This window comes from Tamandua tetradactyla, chromosome 7, assembly GCF_023851605.1.
Source record: "Tamandua tetradactyla isolate mTamTet1 chromosome 7, mTamTet1.pri, whole genome shotgun sequence".
Lineage (NCBI taxonomy): Eukaryota > Metazoa > Chordata > Mammalia > Pilosa > Myrmecophagidae > Tamandua > Tamandua tetradactyla.
Genome location: NC_135333.1, coordinates 108,145,174 through 108,171,775, shown reverse-complemented (window position 1 = coordinate 108,171,775; position 26,602 = coordinate 108,145,174). Strand labels below are relative to the sequence as shown.

Sequence of the window (26,602 nt, the reverse complement as noted above, 5' to 3'; positions counted from 1 at the left end):
ACGATTAGGCAGACCTAATCATGTGACTCCCTAGGAAATTCCCCGACATCCTTAAGAGATATTCATCCCAAAGAAAAGGGACATGATGCCAGCAGAGACATCATGGGGTCATTCCCACCTTCTGCTACACCTCTTTAAAGTCTGCTAAGATCCAAACCATTTCATTGAAGGCTCTGTCATCAAGTGATTATCCTTAAAGGGAACAAGGAAATACATACACATCTGCTGGCTACCAGAATAATCTCCCTATTTCATATCTTCTTAGAAGAAGAAGAAAAAGTAGCAGTGACTTCGGTCTTTGGAAATTCCCCCAGTGGCCTAGTATTATTGGATTATGTTCAAACTATTACTAGGAGTTCCTTCCAGTGTGCTTGGTAGTATTTTTCCCCCTCTCAAACACACTGTGATTTCTAATGGTAACCAGGCACTGCCAATTCTTTCCTCCTTTGCTTCTTGGGATCTATGACCTTGTGAAAGGAGCCACAATATCCAGATATTCACAGGAAAAAAGCTCTGAGAATAGAAAGGCTTATATTTCTAAGGGCTTACAGATACCCTTAAGAGAAATAAGAATACTTGGGGTTTGCCTAAGTCATCAAAGCTCCTGGGCATCCATGAGTTTGGGATATTCTGGCTATTTGGGGTATTTCAGAATATTTATGACAGATACCATTGCCTATGCCAAGCCTTTACTAGGCATAACAAAGCTGTGCACTACATTTCCTTCAATAGATTTTGGGAGGATTAAGGTGATGAATGGGGATACAAATATAATCTGTATATTTTTAAGTAAATCAGCAAGTGGGTGTATTTCAACTGGGCTGGCCTGTAGTGGATATATATTAGGAGGAGTCTAGAATGACTTGAAGGAAGTAGCAAAAAGGACTGTGGGTATGATCAGGATATTTTTAGGATTATTGAAATGCTGAAAGGCTGCCTTCACTCCTTCATCCCCTAAATGGTCTGGTTTCATATCACTTCATCCCCATCACATGAAGGCTGGCTCTGGTTCCAGTCCTTCTGTAGGGTTATTTTCAGGGCTAGATCTTCCCCGTGACCCCGGAGTAGGACCTGTTTGCATGCCAGTTCCCAAAAGTCTTGTCTATGACCTTTCTATAAAGGGCAAACCATCTTGGGCACTATCCTGTGACCAGTCCCTCCAACTGCCCCCCCTCCCGAAACCAGGGTGATATTTTCAAATGCAAAAACTAAAGGGCAAACATAGCTCCTTTCTTGTCACTGAATCCCTTCACAACAAATCACATGGTAGGGAATTTGGGAGACCATGAGTCTAAACCAGAGTGGGGTGAAACAAGGACAGGATATGGGATAGTGGGTCCTTTGGGACATACCAGTTGAAGCATCATTGAAACACTCTCCCATGTGGCTTCCCTGATGTTATCTCCACCATCCACCAGGCCTTGATAACCCTGTGGGAACATTATACCCATTCAGCTTCTGCTAGGCTTCCCCCCTTAACTCATAATTAAGATGAGATCCTTGGAACCTTGTATTAGGCAATGAATTCTTAAATTTTACAGCTAAAGCATGAACAACAAAAGAAAAAACAGGTAAAATGGACTTCATCAAAACTAAAAAACTTTTGTACATCCAAGAACATTATCTAGCAAGTGAAAAGACAACTCTATAGAATGGGAGAAAATATTTGTAACCCATATATCTGATAAGGGTTTAATATCCAGAATATATAAAGAACTCCTACAAATCCACAACAAAAAAGACAAACAACCTGATTGAAAATGAGTCACAGACTTGAACAGATATTTCTTCAAACAAGATATACAAATGACCAATAAACATATTGAAAATAAGCACATTAAAAGATTTGATGCCCAACATGATTAGCCATTAGGAAAATGCAAATCAAAACCACAATGACACAGAATGGCTATTACTTTAAAAAATGGAAAATATGTGTTGGTAAGGATGTGGAGAAATAGGAACCCTCATGCAGTTGTTGGTGGTAATGTAAAATGGTGCAGCTGCTGTGGAAAACAGTTACACGGTTCCTCAGAAAGTTAAGTATAGAATTACCATATGACCCAGCAATCCCACTTCTAGGTATATGCCCAAAGAATTGAAAGCAGGGACTCAGATATCTGTATACCAGTGTTAATAGCAGTGTTATTCACAATAACTAAAAGGTGGAAGCAACTCAAGTGTCCATCAAACAGATGAATAGATAAACAAAATGTGGTATACACCTACAATGGAATATTATTCAGCTATAAAAAAAAGTATGAAGTTCTGATATATGCTACAACCTTAAAGACATCATGTTGAGTGAAATAAGCCAGATACAATAGGACAAATATTATATTTTATCACTTATATGAAATATCTAGAATATGCAAATTCATAGAGACAGGGTAGGGGGGGGGAATGAAGACTTAATGGGTTCAGAACTTCTGTTTGGGGTGATGGAAAATTTTGATAATGGATAGTGATGCTGGTGGGACAACACTGTGAATGTAATTAATATCACTGAAATGTACACTTGAAATGGTTTATATGGGAGATGATATATATATATGTTGTCACAATAAATTTTTTTTAAAAAAGACAGGATCTCTGGGAAGAGGTTCTCTGAAATCAAGTCACAGTCTCCCATTATTGATTCCTAAATGCTTCTGAGACCATCACTTTTTTTTGACTTACTATATCCTGTACATATTTTCATTTCATAAATAATCAAAATCCTCATTTTAAATAGTTGTAGTGTTTTATTTTCTAATTATAATTTTTTTTACAAAAACCCCCTCTTCCCTCTTTTTTCCATTCCCCCCCGCACCCAGTAACTTCTAATCTACTCTCAATATCTCTCCAAATTTGTTATTTTCATCATCTTATAGGTGTTAGCATATAATTTTTATCATTGTGTCTTGCTTATTTCACTGAGCATAGTTTTCAAGATTCTTACATGCCACAGCATGTCTCATAACTTCATTTTTCCTAAATATTGCCAAATAATATTCCATTCTGTGTAGGTACCACATTTTGGTTATTCATTCATCTGTCAATGGACATTTGGGTTATTTCCAGCTTTTGGCTATTGTAAATGATACTACTATAAACATGTGTGTACAAGCATTTATGATCCTGTTTTCATTTCATTTAGATATAAACCTAGAAGTGGGATTGCTAGGACAAATGGCAATTCTACATTTAATTTTTTGAGGTACCACTATGTTGCTTTCCACTTACATTCCTAACAACATTTACATTTCCATTTTACATTCCTAACAACAATGCACTATAGTTCTAATTTCTCTGCATTCTTTCCAATACTTATTCTCTGTTTTTCTCCCCACCCCCATTATTTGTTTATTTTTTATCCATATTTTCTACTCATCTGTTCATACCCTAGACAAAATAGCCATCCTTATGGGTCTTAAGTAGTATCTCATTGTAGTTTTGATTTACATTTCCCTAATGGCTAATGAGATCATCATGTTTAACAAAGTGTAAGGAAGGAGATACTGATTCTTTTTCAAGTCCCTGTTCTAGTTTCATCCAATTCTTGATATTTAATCTCCCATCCTAAATATTTAATCTTAATTCTTATTTTTGGTTCCTCCTATTTCCTCCCATCGTTTCCCAGGGAAATGAGGTAACAGATGGTCTTGGGAACAATAGAGGAAAGAGAGAAAGAGATATTAGAGGGACTAAGGAAGGGAGGGAGGGAAATGCGACAATAATAAAAGAGAGCAAAATTTGAGAGAAGATAGGCAGAGAGATTTTACAGAAAGAAGAGTGAGGAAAGTATGAGAGGAAACTGAGAGAAAGGAGTCACAGAGGAGTTAGAACTTCAGAAGGTGAGACACACTACAGAAGTATTTTTATAATAACACTCTTTCCTCCTGGGGCTGTATTCCTGGATATACTAAATTTGCTGTCAAATACAAATCCATTTCAGTTTCTCTCCCTGTTTTTGAGGTGGTGGAGGGAAGACAGAGATTTACTTCTTCCTTTAAACTGAACAGGCAACATGAGTACGCAGTTTGCAGATCCCCAGGTCCCAGCATCATTGTTAGAGCTGAGATTGGGGAGGAGTCACTCATGGAGAAAAGAAGCCAAGGCAGACAGACTGAACTGTGAGGTAAGTAAGGGAAGAGAATATGTGTCTGCGGTTGAGAGGGCATGGGGGCAGAGATTAGGCAGAGAACAAAGAAGGAACAAAGGGGAGCAAAGTAAAGAACCAACCTCATGGACAAAGAAGACTCGGGCACCCGTAAAGATACCAACTCGAACCACAGCCCTAACAGCAGCATTCATTCCTATAAAGAGAAGGGAAGAAAGAAGTCAGGGAGATGTTTCATCCAGCTAAAGATACATGGCAGTACTTTGTTTAGGCTTTGTCTGAATCTAGAATACGCCTCTCCTCCAAGTCTTCTGACCTCCCTACCCTTAATCACCACCCTCAATGTTAAGGGAGCCCAATTCAGCTGATCCCTGTCCAACTCCCAGCCTCAAACTCTGCCTTTTCTAAAATCTTTCCTTGCCAGAGGACTCTGGAGAATAATAATGACAAGAATAACAAACATGCACTTTCTGAAATACTTATTGTGAGGTCAGACACTGTGCTAAGTGCTTATCAAATATCATCTCATTGAAGCCTATCTGTAACCCTGGAGTTGCTTCCATTTTACAGATTTGGAAACTGAAGCTCAAGGAGGTCAAGGTCACAGAGCTAATACTCTTAGAAAGGTCACATTGAATACAAGTCTTTAAGTGTCAAAGTCAACACTCTTAACCACAATGCTATACCCTAATCCCAATGGCTGCACTCGGTTTTTCCCTGACTTCTGCACTGAATCTAGATATCCAGTTTCAGCATGCTTTTCAAGACAATGATATGACTGCAGCTCAGTGACCTGAGCAGTCAGAAAGTCAGAATATGCTCATAAGTATGTCCATACAAATTCTCTCAATCTTTACACACACACCCAAACACACACACACACACACACACACACACACATTTGAGTTGGTGTAGGCTCCAATGTGTGCCACACAGTTGAGCTGCTCTAACCCTCAGAAGAGGATGTGACCAAGTGTGTAAGCAGAATTAGTGGGGACTCTTTCTTCCCACTGCCTTCTCTAGGAATTCACTCAGTTAACAAATACTGTTGAACTCCTCCTGTGGTCCTATATATAAAATACATATAAGGCACTTAAACACACTGTCCTCCAAACTGAGGCACAAAAAAAATCATAGCTATAAATTATTCTCTTCCTGGTTCCCACTGGGAGAAAAAAAATAGGACTAAAACAGAGAGGAGAACCTTTTTCCTTTTTTACACATGAGTACTAGCCCCTGTCCAAGTTGTTGCTCAATGATGAGAACTCTGAGGAGTTAACATGTCACAACACACAGTAGGAGTTGTAAAAAAAAAAAAAAAAAAACCCTCTGAATTAGAAGCAGTGCTACTTATAATATAATAAGAATACCTTCATTGGTGAAAAATGGAAGCTATTCCTGGATCTTGACCCTGGTGTCCTACTTTGCAATGTGCAGCGGGGCTCATGGTGATGCTCAAGGAATCTTACAATGCTCAAGGAATCTTACAGCCATAATGGGTCAACTTCATGTGAACCATTTTATCCACCATCCCTCAAATATCCCAGTACATATTTTTATGTAGATATATAATTATTCACACAGTCCTTGTGATGATTAACTTCATTTGTCAACTTGGCTAGATTATGGTGCCCAGTTGTTTGCTCAAGCACTGACCTGCTTAGTTACTGCGAGGGTATTTTGTAGATGTGATTTGCATTACAATCAACAAAGGACCTTGCCCGCAGCAATGTGGATAATCTCATTCACTCAGGTGGAGGTTTTAAAAGCCAGAATTGAGGGTTTCAGAGGTCAGAATTCCCCTAGGAAATTCAGATTAAGGACTTGAACATCACTTTTCTCAGTCTCCAGCTTGCAGCCTGCCCTATGGAGTTTGGCCTTGCTTGCCTCCACAGCCATGTGAGCCAATTCCTTGCCATAATCTCTTACTACTTATATCTTATTGATTCCATTTCTCTGGAGAACTGTAATACAGTCCTTGACTATGTCTGAAGAAATATCACATACCAGCAAGCACTAAAGAAAAAAAAATCACAAAATACTACATAATCCAAAACTACTTAGAATGGATGGAATCAAGAAGACCAGAAAGCCTTTTTTTACAGGCTAATAAAAGTTGCTATCACATGGCTCCAAATTAAAATGAGCATCTATTTACTCTTTGAACACATATTTACTGAACACATATCATGTTCCTGGCACTGTACTAGGCATCAGGGATAGAAATATAAAGGGATTGATAATGATCTTCAAAACATGTGAAGAATTACAATATAATATATTGACCCCCATAAAGGAGATATGTACAAAGGGCAACGGAAACAAAGAGAAGGAGCCAAGAGGAAGTCAGGGATGGTTATACAGAAAAGATAGCATTTGTCCTGGGACTTAAAGGAAAATTTCCTTTTAAATATTTTTACTAGGTAGACAATTTGGGGGAGAGTGTTCTAGGCACAGATAAAGATAAGAGTCCACAAATAACTACAGATAATTCAATATAATAAAGAATAAAATGTAAAATAGGACATGGTGAGCAATGAGGCTAGACAACAGCACATACCCAGTGTGCCATGTAAAGGTTGGTTTTTATTCTATAGACCAGGATTTGATTGAGAATCCAAGATAATAGGTTTCAGGAAGTGTGGGAACCCTATGAAACCATATGAAAATTGTGTGGGCATTGGCATTTCCCATGGGAGAAGGTCTGTGGCTTTCATTTGATTCCAAAGGGTCTGTGACCTGAGGGAAAAAAAAGTTGTAGACAATGGAGAATCTTTAAAGAATTTTGAGAGCAGAAGGACATGGTGAATCTATATATCAGAAAGATCACTCTAGCAGAGGACAGATTAAGACTCTAGGACCAGGAGGCTATCTGGAAGCATAGACAAGAAATGATAAAGGCCTGGACTGGGAAAGGGGCATTTGGGACTAAACAGAGATATGAGACAGGAGACATTTAGGGAACAGAAGCAACAGGACTTAAATTTAACAAGCAACATGATGATTAGATTTCAAGTTTTAGAAAGCAAGAAGGAAATCCCCCATGACGGACTTAGGCAAAGGGTTAAAATGCGGAGCCGTTAACTGATCAGAGACAGGTTTCAGTTTGGGAAGGTAAGGGTGGAGCTGATACATTCATATTTGGCCATAATGAGTTTGAAGTTCTCATGAGACAACAGGAAGAGATTATCTTGAGAGAATATGCAGAATTAGAAGGAAAAAGGGCAAGGACTGGAACCCTGAGGAAAATCCACATTGAAGGGATAGATGGGCAGAGGAAAAAGTATTCCATGAAGGAAACTAATAAGAAGCAGCAAGAAAAGACAAGAGAGGAACCAAGGTTTAGCAGTATTTTTGGAAGCCAAATGGGGATAGTTTTAAGAAGTGGGAACAAAAATCTGAAAATCAGTGCAGAGTGGAGGCTTCTCAGAAGGTTTAGGAAAAGCCCAGGTATATAAAAGGAACAAAGTCAGAGTCAGTGTAAAGCTACCAGTACTTCAGGAAAGATATGAATAGTCAACTTAATAAGAAGATAGGAAACTACTATTTGCTTGCTGGTTTTCCAGCCTGTCACAAGGCCCATGGGATTCTCTATTGAATACCTGGAGTTCTGGAGCAGGAATTTATCATCCTAGGGAATAAAGAAAAACATCCTTTTGAAATGTATAGGTTAGAACAATGTTTCCTGCTCCCAAGGTGAGTAAATATGGGGGAAAAATAAAGTTAAGGAAAACAAACTGCTCAAAAAGGTTTACAATGTAAAACACTACAGTAGTAGATAGGGAACCAAATCTGTTGGGTATGAGAAAAACTCTACAAGATACTTTCTCTTCCCTCTACCTCTGCTTTCTTCTTACCTAAACCCCACCAACCTCTAGAGGTCATCCTTCCTGCTGGTAAGTTGAATATCTGAGCATTTTACTAGAAATCAAGTTTCAGAGCCCCTTAGTGCTCCTCTAGCTGTTTCTTAAACCTCAGTTCCCTGGAAATCACAAGCTGGGAAGTGTTGATAGCTTATGCTAGGGAGTCTCAGTAATTCTTTGGGCTCTCCTATCCAACCTCACTGGCCTAGTCTGGCCTCAAGGCAGTCCTGGCCATGGTTTCCTTGGCTGTTTCATGTTGCCCTAAATAAACTGGTATGAACAGCTGCTTGGCTTATTAGAAGCAAGACGATGGATAAGATTTCAGGCACCATGGTGGGGGGGGGGGGATTCTGGTACAGCCAGGAGGGACTGTGGAGAACATTATAAGGACATAGTTTGGGGTATCCAATTACACCCTGTCAGGAAGAGGCTTTGGGGAAAAGAACTATGGACGATGGGCCTCTATTATAAGACTAGACAGAAAAACCTAATAAATGACTCAGTCACTATCTTTTTTAAAGTTAATGCTAACAAGTTTCTTTCCACCTTTACTGAATTGTGAATAAGATTTAAAAAAAAATTAATGTAATTCCAACATGAGGAATACATGTTTCTCAGTGTGAATAGTACTTTTTGATGGATATGCAGTTAAAAATTACAAACTCTAGGGCAGGCCACGGTGGCTCAACAGGCAGAGTTCTCGCCTGCCATGCCAGAAACCCGGGTTCGTTTTCCAGTGCCTGCCCATTAAAAAAAAAAAAAAAACATTAAAAAATTACAAACCCTAGAAGAGGTCGTCCAGACAGGTAATAGAATTTGTGTCTCTGCAAATCTTGAAAAATAGGACAAACATACATTGGAATGAAATGCCTGTCTGGAGGGAAAGGGCAAGGCTAGATAATGGAAGTCCTTTCCGGCAGTAGGATATGCTGATTTCACAAGACTAAGTGTGGCATGTTTAGGGGGTCGAGACCATTTCTGGGCTGAAAAGGGAATTAGGATTTGGTATCTAATTAGTCCATCATTAGTCCAAACCTGAGTTCCTTGGATTCTGAGCTCAGGATGTCTGAATCCTGTCCATTCTACATCAAGAGGCAAGTAGCTTTGTTGAGCCCAGGGAATGATGGAGTTAATCTCATTTTCCCAGGTGGTTCAGAGCCTCTAGGGAAAAAACACCTCTGTGCTCTCTCCCTGGGAGAAGTAGGGCCAATCAAACTTCTTTCTAGTCTGGTCATTTTGTGCTTGAGCTGCTCCTTCAGCTGGGACCTCTTAGCTCTATTTTGAGTTCCTATTTTACCTTTGTCTCTTGAATCTCATTTTCTACCACTTTCTGTCCCCACTGACATGCTCCTATGATCTTACATGGATTCGCAGATGGGATATTTCCCTGGGTACCCTGTGCCTCTCATAGAACCCTATAGGCCTTGGCTTAACTGAGCCCCCAGAAATCAGTATACCCATTGCCTCTGCCTCCATGAGAGATGATCCTTCTCTTAAAGCAGGCAGAGGATGCTCATCCCTAGATTAAGAGGGTCTCACGTCAGTTTTGGAACCTGGAAGGGCTTTGCTGCTCTTAGAGCCAAGTTAAATCCTCTATTATTTTTTCTTCTTTCTCTCTCCACAGAGCTGTTCTCCCTCATCTTTCATAACTGTGTGCCTCACTTGGCTTTTTATCAGGCTCTCCCTTTCCCTTCTCCAACAGTCCAATTCCTCAGGCAATCCCACAAGGTTTTAGGATCCACACTCACTGTGTCTATGTTGAGGAACTCAGTATTGGCATGGGATCCTTTCCAGGAGAGAAGAGAAAAGCTGTAGAAGCCAGGTTAGTGATCTCTATAGCCTTAATTAGGACTCTGCATTCCTAATCTGGTCACTATTCCTAATCTCAGGCCTCTGTGCCCTCCTTCCTCAGTTTCTTCATTTTAGCATTTTCTAATTCTGACACTTATCACAAGTATAATTAAATAAACAATTGGTTTAAAAATATGTTTAAAGTATAGCTCTCCTAATGTACTAATAAGAATTATCATAAGAGCAAGGACTATGTCTGACCTTTTCATTGATGCATCCATAGTGTTTGTTATCCTGCTTGGTACTTGGTAGATGCTCAATAATTCACTTTTTAATTAACTACTAATACAATTATATTAGTAATTGCAGCAGGCACTGACTTAAGCACTTTGTATAAATGAAGAGTTCAGTTTCTTGAAATCCATAAAGCATGACGTTTTCCCTGATTAATCCAGTAGGGCCTATCATTTTAGTATAGAAGTGGTTTGTACTAGATTAATACTCATTTGATAAATTTATTTATGTGCCTTATATAAGAATTCTAGTAACATATAGTATCTTTCCTCATTCAATTGAGAATTCTCAAAGGAATAAAAATCTCTTCAGACACTGATGCAAAAGTTGTTAGCTTCTTCGTCATGTCCTTTTATTATTATGTTTGTCTTCATGGTTCAGAAGATGCCAAATGCAAAGTTTACAGCAGTATCTGATAGAGATTCTTTGCCAGTAGCAAAATAGTTGAAGTGAGTTGTAAAATCTGCATGGTCAAATTGAATTAGAGAAAGTGTGCCTTACTGCTAGAAGCAATGTTTAATTTTATTAGGGGAAAAAGTGCCACCAAGTTAGTCTGTCAGTCATAATGTCTACTTTCATTGAAATGTTTTAAAAGTTATGAGATGCAAAGCTTGGTTGACTGTGAATTCCTAAATAACAGTTAATAACAGTAGAACACAAACCAGGTGCTAGTAAACTGCATATGTGATAGGACAGAAAATTCAGCTTATCTGAGAATATACTGTCTATACTTAACTACTAAGCAAAATTTTCAAAGGGATCTCCGCAGAGGCTAATAATATCTACAGAAATGTGCTCTTCTTCTAAATAATATATGATGTTTTGAGCATTAACTGTGTTTAAAGTTTAAAGTCTCTGTCAGGAAATGAGAAGAGTAAACCATATAAAACTGTGAAGTTTGGAGAGAAAAAGAGAGAAAGAGGTAGGCATGACAGAGAGACTTTTATAAAATGGTGTACTTCATTTATTCTCTTACTTACAGTGTTAACAATTAATTATCTGCATGTGTGTGTGTCACACTCACATATGTGTTTAATCATTACATAATAAAATCTTCATGGGCTAAAAATGTCTGAATAATTAGTCCTTAGAAATGAGAGGTTTGCCTAGATGCTACCACCTATCTCTGGCAGCTCCAGAATTCTGTTTTTGTCTTTTAATATGTACGATTTCATTAATTTAGGAATGTCAGTCTTTGAATTTCTTGCTTAAATTGATGTAGTTCAAATAATGATAAGACCAAAGGGATTTATTCTTGAAGAAAAAATGAGTACACTATCTATAAGATATAAAATTACTACATGTTGATGATGTATGTCAACACATTGTCATTATACAAATGAACACAATTTTAAATCAACTCACAATGCCATTTGCAAATGCTTAATCCTTATATTTTTATAAGAATTACTAACTTTAAGTATTCAGAGGAAAATTTAGAGAGCAATATAACATAAAATCATGTTTATTTTTATGATTTGTCTATTTGTTTGTTTATGATCTGTTTATTTTTATAATTTTTTATTAGCTAGCATTATTCTTTTAATATGTCTGTGGGTTTATTTTGTTAATACTTTATTCAGGATTTTTGCCTCTTTCTATAAACTCAGTTAAATTTGCAGTTTTCATTTTTGTGATATTTTTCTTTTTCTCTAGTGTTAAGGTTTTTCTAGGTTAAAAAAATGTAGGTATTGTTGCCGTCTTTATGGCATAGAAGATTTTATATAGCCTAAAAATGATCTTATCTTTGTGATTTGGTGGACCTGATTTACAGTACTGTAGCTCAGTTAGGGTCATGGTTGATAATATGTATTTTCTTACAGATATCATCCTTTTATCTACATTCCCATGCTAAATTGTACATAAAGTTATCTTGAATATTTAATCTCTCCCATATGCATAAATTATGTTTCTCATTCCTAATACTATTTAATTAGGTCATTTTCACTTTATGTTGATCAACTCTAACAAAGCTTTATTTAATTTTTTTCTTTCATTTTGAAAGAACCAGCTTTTGGTTTTCTTAATCAAGTCTATTGTCTTTTGTTATTTCATTTCATAAATATCTATTTTATGCTTTTAATTCATTCTTTCAGTTTTTTTTGAGATTTATTTCCTCCATTTTTGTGATGAATATCTTATTTTCATTCTTGCTTTTCTTATTAAAATTCATAAATTTTCAAAAAAAAAAATCTCTTCAGAACATAGAAGACAGAACATACAAAGTAGGTACTGAGCACAATGTCTAGGAAAGCCTAGGCAGTGGGGCAGGGGAAGGGGCAGACCAGTGAAAATCTCTTTATTTTTCTCTTTTCTGTCTTGGTATTCTTTTCACAGAAATTCTGCTCCTTTTCATCATATTAAAAATTAGAATATACAAGAAAAAAGGAGGAAAAAGGGGGAAAAAATACATCCTCTATCTCCCACTTCATCTTTCCTACACACCTGATTATTCTGAACCTCAGGTTTCTTAGACTCAACAGAGGGAAGGGCTCTCTCTTGCTTGCTTTCTGACCCCCTCCCTCCAATGGACCTGTACTAATTAACTGCTGCTGTTCCCATTTGCTCAAGGGCTAAAGTAATGGAAAGGTAGAGAAGGACAGAAAAAACAGGGAGCAAAGAAGAATTAGAATTATAGCTGGTAGAAAGGAATGTTCTGTAAGATTGAGCTGCCAGACCCTGATAACTGTAGGAACTCTACAGATAGCAGAGTTAATACTTGATGACTGTGCCCCCCCCCAAATACCAGTTCTGGATTCCCTTCCTTTCCCAACATTTGTAAAATACTTGACATGAATCTACCAATTGCCTTTCAATGATTTTATATCTTTTGTCTCCTTCTTTCCAGCGTTGCTCAAAAAAACCCAACCATTCTTTTAGGTACCAGAAGACCAGAATGGCCCCCAAATCTCCAGAGAAACATGGAAAGAAGTTCTATAAAGATTTGGTTAAATAAAAGACAAATAAATAAAATCTGCATGCACTTGGAGTCTTAGACCTGTTAGACTTTTAGGAAAGCCCAGGATTCTAGCATGAACCTATAGGAAGATAGTTCTGTCCTTCAGGCTAAGGGAGTCAAGAAACTTCTAGGAGGCTCCCAGTCATGTTTTCTTATCCCCTCCCCAAGCAGGCTTTCCTTCTTACCTTGGGCATCTCCGCCAGAGGTTAACACAGCAATAGCTTTCCCGATTCCCAGGGTTTTGGCTGCATGATGCTCTTCATGGGTCATGATCCACTCTTGAATTCAAGAGAATGGTCAGTGTCAGTTAAGAAGCAACTACTTAACTGGAGATGCTACTAGCTTAGGAAATGGCTCTGTTAGACTGACTACAGCCACCTAAGTCAGGCTCTCCCACTACACTGAGTCTGGACTTTGCAGCCTGGAAGCTCTGGACTTCAGCCAGAGGCGAGGCACACCCCCGCAGAATGACAAGCTGAAATGTCACAGTAATCAAGCTCAAGACTACAAAAGTCCTGGCAAATCTCTCCCTGATTTCTTTCACCCAACTGGAACCTATCTAGAGAACAAGTTAAGTCAGGGGAAAAGGTGGTAGACTGAACAGAAATGAGAAAGGAAAGAGGAAACTTGAATTAACTTCAAGGATTCTTCTCTTTTAATGAAGGGGAAGTGTTGTTACAGGGAGTAGGAATCAGATGAGGTTTGGGGCACTGATTTAGAACAAGCAAATGGAAGCAGAAAAGCAAGGGAAGGGTGGGTTATGATTAAGATTAGGGTTGCTTGTTATGGAATTGGACTACAGTCGGAACTTGGAGTGTGAAGTTATAAAGGTACATTAGAGCTTGATCAAATTAATGGAGTCAGGATCAGGAATGATTAGAGACTATCTAAGCTTTTCCCAGCTTTCAGCCTCCAAAACATGTCTTGATCCTTTAACTTTAGGTCTCACCCCTCATGTTAAATACAATGAAATGAAAGAGTAGCATAAAATCACTGCCTAATAATACACACAACCTGTATGTACAAGTAACATGAGAACATCATATTTTTACAATCAGGGCTTATTTCTCTCAAAGGAATACAGAAGGCATGCTTTTATATCCATAAATTACTAATGGAATCATCACTCTCCCAGTTATACAGACTAAAACCTGTTTTTTTTTTTTTAATTTATCCACTTCCTTACCGTCAGAATCAAACCAACCACCAAATCCTATTATTCTCCCTTCATATTATCTTCCCCATCCATCCCTTCTTTTCTATCCTCACTGCTTCTTTCCACCTGAATTACTTACTAAAATAGCTATTGTAGTCTCTCTCTGCTTGTGTTTCCCTTCTCCACTCTATGAGAGATATAAAATAACCTGCCATGGGAGGGTCATAGACCTCTGAGACTTCAGTGAGAGAGAATTCATATGAACAGGGGGTGATGACTTTAAGGGCAGCTCCTCCTTCTGCCCTGCATCTGGGGAAATCAGAGTAGCTGCATAGGTCATATAAAATACAAATTCACACACGCAAATAAAATACATGCAATGAAGACATATATATGCAAACAGTGTTACAAGAGACACAGATTCACAGACATGTACATATACACAGTGCTGACAGATAAACTCTAATCTTCTTGGTTCAGCACTCAAGCTCCTCTATCTAGCCCTTACCTATAGCTTTAAACTTTGCTCTCATGAATTCTCTTCTCCATTATCACCTGTATATTTTGCTCCTTCCCTTTTCTGTGCCCAGGATACTGCATCCCAGCCTGGCCCTTTCCACAGATGCAAATCCCATTCCATCTTTTTAAGCCCAGTATTAGTGCACCCCTTATAAGCCTTCATTGATTACTATGAGTCCAGGAGGGCTCCTTTTTGGGACCTCCCCTAACTATGTATAGTCTGGAACTATACTGAAAACTCCTTAAGGGCAGGTACCATGTTCTTTTTTTTGGTATGGGCAGGCACCAGGAATCAAACCTGGGTCTTCAGCATGGCAGGCAAGAAGTCTGCCTGCTGAGCCACTGTGGCCAGCCCTTTCATGTTCATTTTTAAAAACTCTCCCACAACATATCAAAACCTATAGACATCTATTTATACAACTGGAGTTCAACAAATACTAAAAATATTAATGAACTGATGAACAACACAAAAAATACACAAACATAGGAATAAAATTTAAGTGTGCTTCAATACAGATATACCTCCACTTTCTCTGTATTTCTAACAGGGCATGTAGACACAAATGGAACTTAAGAAATCATATAATAGCAAATGATGGAAGGAATATAAACACAGATAAATACATATGGAACAGATATGTGTTTAACTAAAATGTTAGTATCATCTAAATTTCTGCCATTCTTAAGAAAGAAAAGACTAAGTGGCTGGGGAAAATAGAAAGATAAAAAATTGGAAAAGGGAAATTATAAGACATCTGAGTATGCTCATTCCTTTCCCCTAAGGTTCTTCTCATTCACTCTTGGAACTCATCAGGGGATAGAAACCCATACTGGGATTTTCTATCCCTGGTGGCTTCAGTGAGGAAAAGAATTCACAATATTAAGGGGAAGGTTAAGAAAGTGCTAACCTGTAGAAAACAGCTCATGTTTTTTTCTTGCATCTCTAAGACAGTTACAGAGGCACAGGGCACAGAAATACATGCAGATTCATATATGGCCATCCTTTATACACATGCAGTGACAAAACATGTAGAAATAAATGGACAATTACAATAACTGTTAGATAAGATCACACATGTATAAATAAGCTCAGGGGAGAGAGAAATACAGAGGCAGCATCACTGGAGCACTGATTCGAATTGGGTGGGTGCCAGGGTAGGGGTCGGGAAGCCAAGGACAATGCAGCCCGAGCACCACCCCGTCCCATATCCCCAGGGAATGGAGCTGGGCATATCACATAGAGGGAGATTAGCCGAGGGGCTAGGATTCTTTGTGACTGCTCTACCCATCCCCCTTCTCGGCTCCAGTTCTGAATGCCATATCACCTTTTCTTTCCTTCCTGCTCCTTTCAATTCTTCCCACTGCCTCCCCTCAGCAGTTTTATTCGCACCTCCCTCCCTCTCAGTTCTCCCCCTAGCTCTTCCACCCAAGGGCCTCACTTGCCTTCTAGTCTTTAGCTCTCCACCGCAGCTCCTTCCTCGCAGACTGTCCTTGGGGAAAGGGGGAGGGAAGCTTGGAGAACTCGGGGAGGAGCCAGGTGGAGGGAACAGGGAGGGGGAAGGAGGAGAGGCTTCCTAACCTCCACTAGCAGATGCTGACAAGTAGACTCCGCCTCCTCCCATTCTCCTTTCTCCTCCTCTTCCTCCTCCCCCTAAGAACACAGTTCAGATATGGTACAGCTTAGTTTCTTCACTCCCCAGATGGTTCTGGTATCCTGACACCTAATTTGGGACATTAGCTCCTGGGAATCAGAACTTATTTAATTGCTTCCCTTAGTTTCCAGCAGAGAAAACTTTTTTCTAAACCAGGACTGCCTGAGACTCTTTGCATTCAAACATCTTTAGCAACTCGATACTAAAACCTCCTCCTCTGACTCTATTCATTGTCTCCCAACTCTGTCACTCACTGAAAAAACATTTACTGGGAGTCTGTGCCAGGTATTATATTAGATGCTGAAAAATGAAAAGATAAATTGGATAGAATCTCTGCCTTTGAGGAGTATTGAATACTGGTATTTTCTTTGGAGTGACACCAAAAACCCTCTTTACATTTTTATTTTACCTTTCTCAGAGAAAATGTCGAAAAGTTAGGAAAAGGAATACCAGGAGGCAAGATCACTGCAGTGATAGCCCCTTCTCAGACCTGCAGGAGGAGGGGATGCAGGATTCTGGTAGGAAACCATATTTGTTGGGCTATACAGCAGAAGGGATCCAAGCTGGAGCATGGGTCTAGGTGCATCCCTTCCTCTGATCTCACCCCTGCTCCACCTATGCCTTTGCTTCCAAGCCTCTCCACAGTTGACTTTGTTCTTGACCTTTCCACAGTCCTTCCTCTTGCTTACTTTTGTTTCTGCCCCTGTACATTCTGGCTGCAAACGGTAAAAATACAAGTGACTAGGAGATACATTTGGTTACACAAAATTTTTGTGCTGTAAGCAAGAACATCAGGAAAGTGAAAAGGCAACTCACAGAATGGAATAGTTGCAAATCATATATCTGATAAGGAACTGGTATCCAGAATATATAAAAACTTTTGGCAACTCAATAATGAAATGACAAAAACCAAGTCAAAAAATGGGCAAATTATTTGAATGGCCATTTCTCAAAAATGATATACAAATGGACAAAGAGTACATAAAAATACGCTCAACATCATTAGCCATTAGAGAAATGCAAATCAAAACCACAAAAAGATACTATTTCACAACCACTAGGATGGCTATAATTTAAAAAGAAGCACTGTTGGCAATGATGCAGAGAAAATCAGACAGCTATACATTGCAGCGGGAATGTAAAATGATGCAGTTATTGTGGAAAACATTTAGGCAGTTTCTCAAAATTAAACACAGAGTTACCATATGACACAGCAATTCACTCCGAGATATATACGCAAAAAAAAAAAAATGAAAACATACGTCCACACAAGGACTTGTACACAAATGCTCATAGCAGTGTTACTGATAATAGCCAAAACATAGAAACAACTCAAATGTCCATCAACCAATGAATAGACAAATGAAATGTGTTATATCCACATGATAGAATATTATTCAATAATAATAATTATTAATAATAAGGAGTGAAGTATTGATGCATGCTACAACATGGATGAACTCTGAAAACATTATGCTAGGTGGAAGAAGCCATTAATGAAAGACCATATATTATATGATTCCCTTTATATAAAATGTCCAGAATAGATACACCTATAGAGATAGAAAGTAGATTAGTGGTTGCCGAGGGCTGCAGGAGAGAATGGGGAGTGACTGCCCGACTGCATGGATTTCTTTTTGGGGGTGACAAAAATGTCCTAAACTTAGATTGGTCATACAACTCAACGACTATATTAAAATTTTTTTTGAATTGTACCCTTTAATTGAGTGAACTTTATGATATGTAACTTACATATCAGTAAAGATGTTTAAAAATTTGGAGAAGCTACCACATATTGTGGCGTTTCTAGCGCTGAAGCTGAAGGCTGAATTTTGAGAGGCAATTCACTCCTTCCCTCCCATACTCACTGCCAATGTCTTATGTCTCCATTAAATGCAGTCTTTTAAACTAACTAACTATGAATTTAACTAAATTAACAAGTTAGCTTAATCAGAAGGCAAAGATGTCATTCAGTTACCCATAATCTTATCCCAAAACACCTGATCCCTTAGATTATTTTTTGTGTGTGTGTCCACACTTCAGTCATTCCCAGGGCTTCCTGGAAAACTAAATAAGCAGAAATAAGGGAATTATCATGTCAAAGTGCATCTAGGGAATGTGCAGGTAAGGTGGGGTGGAGATCCAGAAAAGGATAATTTTCTCAGAGGTAGTTAAGCCTTGCCTTTGGTCATCTTACTACAATCCTCCAACTTGAAGGTGTCACTTCCTGATAGATAAACTAGTAAAAACCAAGACAAACAAAAATTAGCTGAAATAAATTCATATTAAGAAGTGGCTGTAAATATCTTCCAGACTAAGAATCTTGAGAAATGTTGATTTGTTATTCATTCACTCATACTTTCGACAAATATTTAAGACTCATTATGTGCCAGCCACTGTCCCAGGTACTGAGCTATGTTAAACTCTCATAGAGTTTATAATTTAGTGGGACTGTCAAAGGCTTATAAGAAGTTTATCTTTCATTGGACCTAGGGTATAACTGAAGAAATCAATAGCTCATTAACTGTAACGTATCAAATTCTTATCACATGACAATAAGGGAAAATGGAATAATAAGAATTTAGTAGTGTTTATTCAGTACTCTTTAAGGGAAAGACACCACGGAACACAAATATTACAGCATTAGAGAGATGGATGTGACGATGAAATAGGTAGCTCCTTAAAAATGCATGGTCCTTTTAATCCTAAACTCCAAGACCCTACATTTCCCCTTTTTCCAATTTTCTGTTCAGTAAACAACTTTTTCAATTTCAAAAATAATTTCCCAGGAATCTTAACACTAGGATAGGACACTTTAGCTAGCTATGGATTTCCTGTTATGAATCCAGAATTTGGATGCATAATTTGCTGATGGACTAATGATGGGAGAGAATGTTTGAGATCTGAGTGGTTCTAGAATATATGGTAGATGTCCAAGCCCCATCCCTCTAGTGGGGAGGCTGAGAAGTGTCCCTCAGAGCAAGGCCTTGTTATATGAGGTCTGCAGGTGAACACAGTTTGGAAACTGAGGAAGAGGAGATTGAAGACTCTCATTCAAGCTAGGGTGCCCAAGGCAAGAATCAGAAGTGAGGTGCAGAGCTTGACAGAGTTAGAGAACCAGGGATCAGAAGAGCAAAGCATTATTTCTTGATACCAAGAAATTATTGAGGCAGCCAGCCTAAGCCTGTAGCTGGATATGAACTCATTCCAAGATTACTGTCATAGCTGATCTGGTTTAATAGACTGGAAAAGGACATGTTGGACCCTTTCTCCAGAGAGAAGAAAGAGTCCAGAGTTTGCACTGGAGAAGAACCTGGAGCCCTTTTTGATGGTTCAAGAGGGAATAAGCTATGACTTATGCCCCTTTCAATGAGTCAGGTATAGGAATTTGCAATAGTACTGTTGGAAATCTAGAATATACTCAGATTTCTTAAGTTGGTGAGGTTGATAGCTAGAATTCAGAATTTAGGAGAGCTGAATTTGTCAGAGAATAAGGAAAAAAGAATTGAACTTGTAAGAAGAGGGTCAGTTGGAGCTAGAATACCATGGGATTAAAGGCCACCATCCCCTAGCTTCTGTTACTTAGTGGCCATCTTCTTATTTTCAGCATATAACGTAAACCTAATATACACAGAGGAGAGCCAAATGACACCTCCCCTTATATGACATACTCCAGTACGCAGTACTGAAAGGCAAAGACTATATATAAACCTTCAGTGTACAGGACATTTAGAAAGTCCTCTTAGGCTTCCTAGAGCTCACAAGGTATTAACCAGTTGGTTGGGTTTGGCATGAAGTCCAAACCAACCATAAAAGCAGAAATAGTAATTATTATGAAAGAGGGCATTCCGGGGGAGAGAAGTATAGGGAGATATTTAAAGAGAATTCTGCAGCAGGTAGATAGGTGGTTCAGTCAATTACAGCAGCTGAGGTACCTGTCTGACCATTAACCATGTAAGCAGTGGATAGGTAAATGAAGACCGGACAGCACTGAACAATTGCCCTCTAAACCAGGATAAGATCAGATACTACTATTAGGTACTTGACCAATGATCACCAGAGGCTGGCATTGACAGGGGAGCATTAAAGAAAATGATGTATGCCATATGCATGAGTCCATTTACTGGAATGGTGTCCTGTCTACGGGATGTTGTACAGATCTACATTAAGACCATTGTGATGAGATGAAGATGATGTTGATGATGATAGTAGTGATGATATACCATAACATTTAGGAATGAGAACTAGGTACAGCAGTTACCCAGACATGATTCTAGCCCAGGAGAACAGGAAATAGTATACTACATGTGTTTTGTATTCATTGAGCAAATACTGAATACCATTGTATGTTAGGCACTGTTCCAAGCTCAAAGGGATCAAGGACTGAGAAGAAAAACCTTGTTTGTCTTCATGGGGTTTATAAGCTAATAAGGAAATCAGATTATAAATCTGGTAGTTTTATGAAGGAAAATAAATCAAGGCAAAGAAACAGAGGGACATGGATACAATCTTATGTAAGGTAGAGAAGAAAAACCTCACCAAGGAGATAACATTAAGAAGAGGTTTGAATGAATGAGAGGGCATTTAGCAAATGCAAAAGCAAGAACAAGTTAAGCATGTCCTATCATAGGGCCACTAAGATTCTCTTTGTACTAGAATCAGAATCGTAAATGGGGCTGCAATGATTTGTTGAATTGATGTGAAACATGTGCAGCACTTGGATGTGGGCTTCTCTCTTGGTTGAAACCAGTATCCATCTGGATCTCTAACTTCTACACAACTCTCGGATCTCATCAAGTTACTCCTTGAATAAAAAATCACATCCACATTGGAGAGTCATTTCTATCTCTAGCTGGGATAGGGTGACCCTGGAGACAGTATGTCCCATGTTGGAGCAGCCTTTATTAGCTATTAATATTCAAGTTTTCTGACACAGGGGACCTATCTGACTATTCCAACTCGCTTGAGTTCTTCATAGGCTTGAACTGGTTTAAGTCAATTGTTTTCAGTTCCAGTCCAGCAAATCAGCATAGCATGGAAAACTGTTAGAAGTTCAAATTCTTGGGTCTCACCCCAGAGCTACTGAGTCAAAACTCTGGGGGTGAGGCTCAGCACGCTGTTCTAACAAGCCATCCAGGGCATTCTAATGCACACTCAAGTTTGAGAACCATTGTTCTTAGCTATGGAGGTCCAAGCATGCCAGCTTGAACAGTGACCTGCATGCCTAGAAGCCTTGCATGGCTCCCATGGGGTCATTTATGTCATCAAGGATAATTTTCTTGAAAAAGCTAGGGCAGGGACCGGGTAACAGGTGACAATATGACCTCTACTGTAAGGCCAAAGGCACCACTTTCAAGTCTTGATGAGGGCAGTGGTAAACAAATTCTTCAGCTGAGGTATACAGCCTCAGCTTGACCCAGAGAAACTTTTTCTTTCTATAAAAAGTAGTTTTGGTGAATATCAGACAGAGCAGAGAAGACAATCATGGTATAAGACACAATCCTGTAAGTTTTCACTTCAGATCTGCTAAGACTTTATCAAGCATAAAATGGAAGCATTTGCTATTTAGTAATTATATTACTTCAAGGCTTATATTTCTAGGCTATTTAATGCATTTCCCTTGGCTAACTGAGAGATGGTTTGATACACAACCCCCAGAGTAGAGTGGTTTAAGAGGTTATATAAGATGATCTGTATTCAGTGAAAGGTAACATAAGTGGTCCATAGGTCTAGAGGTATCCTTGCAAATTTGACTGGCAGAACAACATCTGTCTACTCAATGTCTTTCCCAATTCAACAGAAGTTTTTAGAGCCCTGAGATTTGCAGCTTCATGAAGACTCAAGTTGCATGGAGCTGGTTCTGGGAGTCTGGGATCTGCAGGTCAATTGGTTACTATGTTGAAGTTAAGGTAATCTTGATAAAGGCAAGATTTTCCTTGAGCAGGAGTAGTTTCTTGGATTGCTACAACGTAATGTCTCTATGGAGAATCTTATCTGTGATGCAGAAAACAAGAATACCTGCTTGGAAGGAACTTGGGCTATGGTCAACAGACATCATTTCTCCATATAACCTGTACTCACAATGTTGGGGTAACGTTGCATGCTGTTCTGTGTGAACCACTTGGGTGTGAGTGTAGTTGTACAAGAACAGAAGGGCAGCAGGCGGCATAGGCAATGCTTAGAATGGCCTAGATGAAGTAAACAATACTATAGCAAAGTCATTCTTCTGGGGAGGGGTGGACATAGGAGCAGATGGATGTGGTACCAATATCTTGGCAGACTCCCCAATTTGCAGCTCAATAAGTGATCTCCAGTCACCGGTTGCCTAAACAGGCTGCCCATCATTAAAATCCATATGCAAAGGAGAGGCTAGTGGGTAACTGCACCTGTTGGATCAGAGCCTGCCCCACAGTTGCCTACTGCTCCTGCGCCTTTGTCCTGGAGGTAACTGTCCAATGCTCTGAGCTAAATGGACTATCTGGGTATGCTAATTACATTTCTTTATAAAACTTGGGGGCCAGGACATAGAGGTAAAGGATGATGCCTAGGTGCCTCACTCCCTTGCTGTGCTCCAATGCAGGACTAAATGGCTTCCTTATGCTGGGTATAGATCCTTCATAGGTCAGAAGTACACACACACACACACAACCTGCCTCCTCATAGTACAGGCAGAGCTTTTAATTGTGATGCACAGTAGTTGGAGAAAATAATGGTTGTATCTGCATCCCTAGACTAGAAACAAAATGCATACCATTATTCTTGAGGGCTATAGCTTAATATCTCCATATATAGCTGCATTTAGAGCAAGAGGCAGATCATCCTGGAGGGAGTCCTTATGAATTTTTCATGCTGGCAGCAGCACCAGAGGACATCAGAGCAGGGTTTTTGCATGTGTAGCATCAATAGCTCTATGTTCACCTCTTTCAACCACACAATTTGATGACATGAGTTTCTCACTGGTGCCCAATAGGGTGGCAATGCTTGGATATAGGGAATGGAATAAGGCAGTGGCACTTTCCATCTCACCAGAGAAGGTAATCACTCTTGCTCTCCTCCAGTTCACCCTTCACCTGGTAACCAGAACAATCTTTTAAAAACACAAATATGGTTCTGTCATTCTCTTTAGTGATTTCCAATAGCTTGAAAATGTTAATAACTAGAAAGCATTGCATGATCTGGCTCTTACACTAGTGCCTTTAGAGTTCCATCTCTGGTTATCTTTCCCTCCCTCAAGGCATACTGGCCCATTCTGCTTTTTCAATGAGACAAACTTCTTCCTGTTGGGGGGTAGTTTTTCTTTTCCTGGAAAAGCTCTTCTCTCTACTTTGCCTATCACACACTCATCCCTCAGGCCTTCCAAAAAGGCTTTTCTGATTTCTCAAGACAGATTAGGTCCCTTGTTTTATATTCTGGTTACATGATATTATTTTCTTTCATTATACTAGCACCATTCTATTTATGTAACCAGTGTGTGATCATGTGATAACTGCCTTCACTCCCACAAAACTATAAACTTCATAAGGGCAAGAAAGTATCTGTTTTACTATTTTATCCCTAGTGCCAAGTACAATGCCTAACTGTTATATGCCCAACAGATTTTTTTTTGGAAGGAAGGAAGGAAGATGGGGGGGGGGGCAGGGAGGGCAGGAGGAGAGAGAAAAGACATTGGAATAAATTAGCAAGATATTTTATTTCCCTTCTCTAGTGGCAATGTTGGGAGAGTTAAGAGTGGCTCTTACCTGAGGCCTCAATGCTTGAAGCCAATAGTTGAACATCAGAATTTTGTCCATGGGATAATGCTGAGATCAAACCAGAGAGGCAGATCCAAATAAGTCATCAGGGCAAAGGGGGTCTGAGATAGGTATTATTAGTATGGAGCAAAAATGAGAATGGGAAAAGCAGGGAAGATGAGGGCAAATAAGTAATAATCTGTATAAATTTCAGAAACAAGAGGACAAGGCCACCAGTTGGATTTATTTATTGTTTCTGGCAACTTTGTTTTGCATGGGCAGAGCAAGTGTGATTAAAGGGACATAGACCACACATACTTGCCATGCACAAAAAGATATATTTTGATTGCTCCAATATTTGAATAGTTATTTTTATATAAAAATAATGTTCCTGTGAGTCTGGTGAACTCTAGGCACACTAACAAGACAATAAAATTTGAGTTTATGCAATTTCAAAGCTCAGGAGTGGATGGTGCTCTGTGAACATGCTGGAGCTCAGTGAAGCTCTGCCTAAACAGTCATTTGATTTCTCCATTTCCTACTTCTCTATGGCATCTTCTTTTGAAACTGGACGTTTTAGACCAAAGTTATCAAGCTCCTAACTGACACATTGTTTCATATAACCTCTTCTTGGTTGTAAGCTCCTGGGGGATAGGGAGCTTTTTTTTTTTCATTTCTACTGAGCCAACGCATGCACACACACATACACACACACAAACAAAATGACTTCAAATACAAAGTACTGAAAAAAATTTTGCATAAATACTGCTATGTGTTTCAGAGATACTGGGAGAAATTACTCCAATGAAACCACCAACTTGAGAAACTTTTTAAAACCTGCATTTCTTCTGAAAATATAAGGCGGTTGGACTAAGTAATCCCTAAAGTATTTCCAAACTGTAAACTATTGGGACAATGACAAGAATATGTCATATATTTTTTACAACCTATCATTTCTAGTATAATATTGGGCACATAGTGGTAACTCAGTATATGTTTACAGTGAACTAATTCTAATATAGATGTATTTCTATACACACATGTGTTTCTGAAGCATCATGTAAATTGCTTATTAACTGCACATTACTTAAAATATATAAGAGAAATTTGTTATTAAATAGATTCCTAAGGTAAATATTTTCACAAAATTTGGAATCTTTTTTTTTTTTTGCATGGGCAGGCACCAGGAATTGAACCTGGGTCTCCAGCATGGTAGGCAAGAATTCTGCCACTGAGCACTGTCGCACCACCCTGGAATCATTTTTAATATAACTCCTTAACTTAACCCCTTTTTTATTTCACATTTTTACATATCAAGGTTGCTGACATAGGGTAAAACAAATTAGTAGCTTACAGTTATGAGGGAGTAAACTGACTTTTTTTGACTAATGCTATTTTTCATAGAGAAAAATGTTCCTCTTTCTACAGTTTCCCAGCTATCCTCCTACTCTCTTATACATACACACATATACTATCTCCCTAGGTTTTAAGTCATACTTCAGCTTTGGTATCTACCTCAATTTATAATGCTACCCACAAATGTTTCACTTTCCAATAACCTTTCCAAATTTCACCCCTTGTTTACCCATATGCCTCACCGTTTTTCAAAATAGGTATGCCATCCACGGTGCCTGGATCATCCATAGTATTTAGACTCTTCAAGGCATCTGTCTCTGGTGGTGGCTTTTGTATGAGCATGCTTGAGGTTGAAGGTTCCCCAGCTAGGAAGTAGTAGCTTTAGGTTACCCTCAAGGTGGGATTCAGGGAAGGGAATGCTCCTTACTTCCTTCCATTCTCCCTCTAATTCCTGGCTGTCTAGGGCCTTCTTTCCAACAATCCAGTGAAAAATCAGAGAGGTGATGATTCTTTTCAATAACTATCTCACCTCAAAATGGTTCCTTTGATAATAAAACTGGGGAAAAAGTAGGATACATAGTAGACTGGGGTGAAAGAGGCCAGTTTTCTTTTGGAGCTCAATTTATCTTTTAGGTTTTGGAGTATCAATTACAATGGCAACAACTCTCACAGATGAGCCTGGACAGGTTTAAAGAATTCTACAAGCTATCAAAGCTTGTTCTCCTCGATTTCCAAGACCGCCCTATCTGCCTGGGGCCTATCCCCACATACCAGTTCAAAATCTCACCTGATACTTGTACAAAGAAAATATATGACTGAGAGATATAATATCTTGCCATAGTGGTAACAGATAAACAAGTTCAGTTGACCCCAAAGGTCTGTATTAATATGCTGGGGACAATTAAAGTAGCATGTATAAATTCCACCCTCAGCATGCCGGAAACATGCAACATGGCCGCCAGGGCTGAAACAAAGAACAGCCTAAGCTATAATCAGCCTTCTTCACGGAAGTAGTAGTAGTTCACACCAAAAGTACTAGCCATACATCTGCCCTCCACCCTAGCAACAGCAGTCACCAATCCCAAGTCATCCCTTCGTCCTTATTCACCCAATCAGAGATCGCCACCTATCCCTACTAGCTACCCCCTCTCCTTCTAAGTATATATACCCAGCCTTTTCA

General features: G+C 39.0%; 2 protein-coding genes across 6 annotated transcripts in view; one reads left to right on the top strand and one right to left on the bottom strand.

Annotated features, from left to right (window-relative positions):
• Nucleotides 1–13,039, top strand: part of ASB8 (ankyrin repeat and SOCS box containing 8) — a 76,851-nt gene extending 63,812 nt beyond the window's left edge. The window contains exons 6-7 of one of the 2 annotated variants that reach the window (XR_013179682.1): nt 4,005–4,120; nt 12,899–13,039. The gene's annotated coding sequence lies outside the window, so the exon portion shown is untranslated. The remainder of the gene's footprint in view (nt 1–4,004; nt 4,121–12,898) is intronic. The other variant, XR_013179683.1, reaches the window with a different exon arrangement.
• Nucleotides 1–26,602, bottom strand: part of PFKM (phosphofructokinase, muscle) — a 40,496-nt gene that overhangs the window by 11,551 nt on the left and 2,343 nt on the right. For 2 of the 4 annotated variants that reach the window (XM_077170692.1, XM_077170690.1), the window contains 3 exons: nt 13,195–13,287; nt 4,225–4,298; nt 1,353–1,430 (listed from right to left, as the gene is read on the bottom strand). In XM_077170692.1, coding sequence (XP_077026807.1) covers nt 1,353–1,430; nt 4,225–4,298; nt 13,195–13,279 — 237 coding nt within the window. In that variant the 5' untranslated portion in view covers nt 13,280–13,287. Of the gene's footprint in view, nt 1–1,352; nt 1,431–4,224; nt 4,299–13,194; nt 13,288–16,127; nt 16,248–25,664; nt 25,788–26,602 lie in introns of those variants that run through there. The other 2 variants (XM_077170689.1, XM_077170691.1) reach the window with 2 other exon arrangements.